The following is a 4,630-nucleotide window of genomic DNA, read 5'->3' on the forward strand; positions in this document are numbered from 1 at the left end:
CTGTTGACTCTTATTGTCATTCTCCTTATTTCTCAGTCACTCAGGTCTTATCTTATTCCCGGTACAGGAGTGTGAACAGCGAGTATCTGTAACCTTTACATAGTCATAATTTCAATAAGCCATTAATTGCTCCACACTCTCGTGTCGGGCTTTCCTGTTGTGGGTAGGAGACCTTCTTGTACATGTTCTACAGGGCGCTCTTTTTTCGGAATTCGCAAGTTGCAACAAAGCTACTGGATTAGTGTGCATAAACTCTTTATAATTCTAATTTACAATTACAATGGAAACAAAATGGATCCTTTTTTGAAGACGCTGTTCAGCAAATTCCTAAGATAACTAACACTACCGTTTACTCGACCCAAGCACTCTGTTTATTTCACAAATCATGTTGTTTAACTTACAAACTACTACTTAATTTTTCACGCACTATTTACAATTCTCATTATACAAAGTTCCTGTTAGTGGTTAGATTCTCTATATAGCAGCACAAAAACATATTAGAGTGGCAACGAAATGGGTACTTGCTGCTTTTTGGGGGCTCACAGATTTAACGTTAAATCCGTGAGCCCCAAAAGTACAATTTTCAGCGTCATGCAGGATTTTAGTCATATCCAGCACATAATTTTGTGTAGGTGTTTTTCGCTGTTCACACCCTTGCTGGAACGTGATTTGTACTTGTAAATAAGGGATAGAATAAGTTCCTTTTAACCATCTTGTCCAAACTTCCTGATGCAGTCGGCGTAATCAGACGAAACCGGTCAGAGAAATAAAAGCAAGTAAACAAGGTCTGTGTGCTGCTCACTAGTATTTGTTTTAAAACCTTGCACTTGTTTATTGCTTCTTCCAGTGTTTCTTTGCTACACTGTTGGAAGTAGATATTTTGACCTTTCCTCCACACATCGACTCTATGCCAGGTAAATCCTAATTAATGACGCGGTAGTGAGAGCACTCGCCTCCCAACAATGTGGCCTGAGCTCGATTCCCGGACTCAACGTCCTGTGTGGATTGAGTTTGCTGGTTCTCTACTCTGCACCGAGAGGTTTTTTTCTCTGGGTACTCCGGTTTTCTCCTCACCAAAAAAAAACCCAAAATTTTATTTCATTTTGCGATAATTTGTTGATTTCAGTTTACAGTGTCTCCAAGTAGTACTCCAGCGCTAGATAAACTTCCTTTCCTTCCTTTCATTTTCTTTAAGCATTTCCGTATGATACTAACAGTTCCCAAGATGCACGCTCTCTGTGTTTATTCAACTCGGCAGCACTCTATTCCTATTTCTTGGCCACATTTCTAATGTGTTTGTTACTGTTCCTGGTGATCCAATCATAACGTGCACAATAGCTGTTATTACAGTCGAGCGCACGTCTCAGCGGTGTTTGATTCACAAGGCGCGAAAACGAGGCTTTCGGGTCAAAACAAGAATTTCTTATTGAAGGACTGTGTGATTCCTTGATTCTAGACCATTTTCTTCACTTTTTCTCGAGTAATTTGAGGTTTGTCTCGCCTAATTTTAATGTAGTAAAATATGGTAAGGCACTGTAAACGATATGCATGTGTTAAGTGAAGTAACAAGCCTAAATGTGCGACACAAGGGCAGCTTCCTTTTCAACGACTGTAGTTTCTCTTCTTTTAAGGAAAACGTAAATTCTGGAATGAACTTCATTGTTTTCTTCCGCATTTCTCTCACTAAATCTCGTGCTATGTACTTATTGACTGAGTGGGAAGGCCGGAAAATATTTGGCCCGTGGTCATGGCGTAACGGACCGAGGGCCAAGTATTTTCCTGTCTGGTCCGATCTAAACTCAGTCAGTAAGCATTTTATCATATGGGCTCTTTACACTATAATGAGCACTGAGAATTTGAAATTTGGACAAAATAAGTAACAAAAATTTAGACAGACAATTTATCTAATATGTTGTTTGCATTTGCTTTCCTGGCTGTAAATAACTTGAGTGTTTTTAAACACTTCAGAGGATTTCTAAAATCGCATAGCACGGAGCAGTAAGTGTTCCTAGCAGGGCCGTACAGCTTTTTCCGGCCCTGCTCGCGCTAATGCGTACGGCCCTCATACAGGAATTTTCCCAATAGTTTTACAATGAAAGCGGGCGTGGGGCCGTACGGGGAATATGATAATCTTTATGTGTGATCGAATGTTGACCCGAAAGCCTCGGTTCCACGCGCTCTGACACTAACACCACTTAAACCTGAGGTCAACTGTAATAACGGTCATTGTACATTTCTTTCATTTCCATAGCTGAATCAGATCGTATTTCAATGCATTTTAATTGGATAGTTTTTCGAAAGATCGAAGTGATGCTCGCACTTATCAGGACAATTGAAGCAAATTTCTCATTTTGACACAAGAAAAAATTCAGGTGGCTTCAACGGGATTCGAACCCAGGACCTTACGATGCTGGTGCAATTCTCTTCCTGCAACTGAGCTACGAAGCCACACATTAGGGAGCAGCTTAATTTGTTGGACTCATGTGTTCCCGTGAAAGGACTGATGAGGGAAACAATTGTTTATTTGAAGTGCGGGTAACCAGCAATAGCAGCTATTGTACATCTCTTTAATTTCCATACCTGAATCAGCTCGTATTTCAATGCATTGTAATTAATATAGTCAAGCACCAGCAGGTCTGGTCTTCTCTCTGTTATCACCTTATACGTCTGTATTTCTAAATATTTCTCTGGGTTGTGTTCATACCACCTTTTTGAGTGTTCAAATGCTATTGTTCTCTTGTAGCTACAGAAGTCCCGGAGAATAGCTTTTCCCATGTTAACCGGTCTCATTCTGTTCTCTCTCTGCGCTAGTTTACTGCATCCAGAAATGATTGTTTTGTGATTTGACAATTTTTGTTTTAATCCAATTTTCTCTTAAAAGCTTGATCCTGCGCTACAGGAATGAAACTTTCTGTCTATATTTTCAAGTAACCTCTTTTCTGGCCACGCATCACCATTTGTGACCACTTGTCATGTCTTTCATTCCCATTCTTTCTCTTTTCTCTTTTTGAGTTGGTCTGTGTTCTCAGGTTCGCATTTGTCTGTTACTCTTTGTTCTGTACTCTTTGTTATTATTATTATTATTATTATTATTATTATTATTATTATTATTATTATTATCAATATTAGTAGAAGTAGCAGTATGTACTTATGATGCTTTGCTGTCTCGTTGCACTTTTTATTCTTCAAGAAAGAGTACCATGATATTATCTATATGCTCCTCAGGTGGTTACTACTCAGACGCTCCGGCTTTTGTCAGCGACAGTTGCAAGAGGTGTCCAAATGGCACGTTTGTTCACAAAAAGAAGGCACCTGGAAAAAGTTACTTTGACTGCAGTGCTTGTTCTCAAGGTTAGATACTAGATACTAGAATATATGAGGTTAGATACTAGAATATATATATATATATATATATATATATATAATATAACTAACTGCAGACAGTACTGTTTCGGCCTTCTGGGCCTCATCAGTGCAGTGCTATATATATATATATATATAGAATGAGGAACTGGCAATCCACCGATGTAGTCACGAGCCAGTACGAAATACTGACTGATCCATTTTTAATGAAAAACACATATGGCGTGAGTGTGAATCGAACCCGCGTTCCCTGGATAACATGTCAGGTGTGCTAACCCCTGCACCACCCCGACAACCCTGCTGGAAACAGAGCAATCAGAGAGGTGATTTGTTAGCCGCGGGGCTCCCCGGCATTTTATCATTCAGGAACGGGACTACATCGGATCATCCGAAGGAGATTCACAGGCTACCAGAAATACCAAATTATATTTTGAATGAAGAACTGAAAATCCAACGATGTAGTCACGAGCCAGTACGAAATACTGACTGATCCGGGGAGCCCCGCGGCTAACAAATCACCTCTCTGATTGCTCTGTAAAGGAACGTTTCACAACATCTTGAGCCGGATCAAACGGTGCTAGAAAGATGCAGATCAGCTATAGCGATGTTTCCTGTGACGTCACCGTTTTGCGTGTGATACTTTGCTGCCCATCTGGATGTGCCCTTCGCTTTAGAGATTCCTTGGCGATTGTCCCAAAATCCTGCGTATACTGAAGAACAGTGAATGTCTCATACGTGAAATACGACACAGCGTGCGTGTTTTCCACTTGTGTTGTAAGCACCGATAGGATATCATCTACATATTTGGCGGTTAATTGTCGTATAGCCTGTCCATCCCTTTTTAAAGCAAAGGCACAGATACTTGCGTCTTCCTGGGTACATTCCCCGGTGGACCACTGGCTGCAGACTCTCCGATCTCAAATGGTAGTGTTGCTTCACCTTTTTCACGGTATCTTTTACATGGATTTCAATCTTTGTAACGTCGAAACTTGCTTGCTTCATAGACACTCCTTCAAGTTTCATACCCTTAGAATGAATTTCAAAGGTAAGCTATAGGGAAACGAGAATCTCCGGAAAAGATGAATATCGCTTCTGAGAGGCTCGTCACTATATTCAGTTTTCCAGTGGAAACATCTGTAACAAACACGGAGCATATCCCCTCGATTTGTTTGAATGAACATGCGTCTTGTGAATTGAACAAGGCTATTTCAACTTCGGATTAACAAATCCACGGTTAAAAAATTTGCCCTCTTGTTAACGCCTACCC

The 4,630-nt window shown here is 40.4% G+C and overlaps 1 protein-coding gene across 1 annotated transcript in view; it reads right to left on the minus strand.

Moving 5' to 3' along the window:
* LOC138053280 (uncharacterized) overlaps positions 1–2,775 on the minus strand; it is a 5,095-nt gene extending 2,320 nt beyond the window's left edge. The window contains exon 1 of the mRNA XM_068899935.1: positions 2,581–2,775. Coding sequence (XP_068756036.1) covers positions 2,581–2,775 — 195 coding nt within the window. The remainder of the gene's footprint in view (positions 1–2,580) is intronic.
* Positions 2,776–4,630: the final 1,855 nt, after the last annotated feature.

Source organism: Montipora capricornis, chromosome 6 (assembly GCF_036669925.1).
Source record: "Montipora capricornis isolate CH-2021 chromosome 6, ASM3666992v2, whole genome shotgun sequence".
Taxonomy (NCBI): domain Eukaryota; kingdom Metazoa; phylum Cnidaria; class Anthozoa; order Scleractinia; family Acroporidae; genus Montipora; species Montipora capricornis.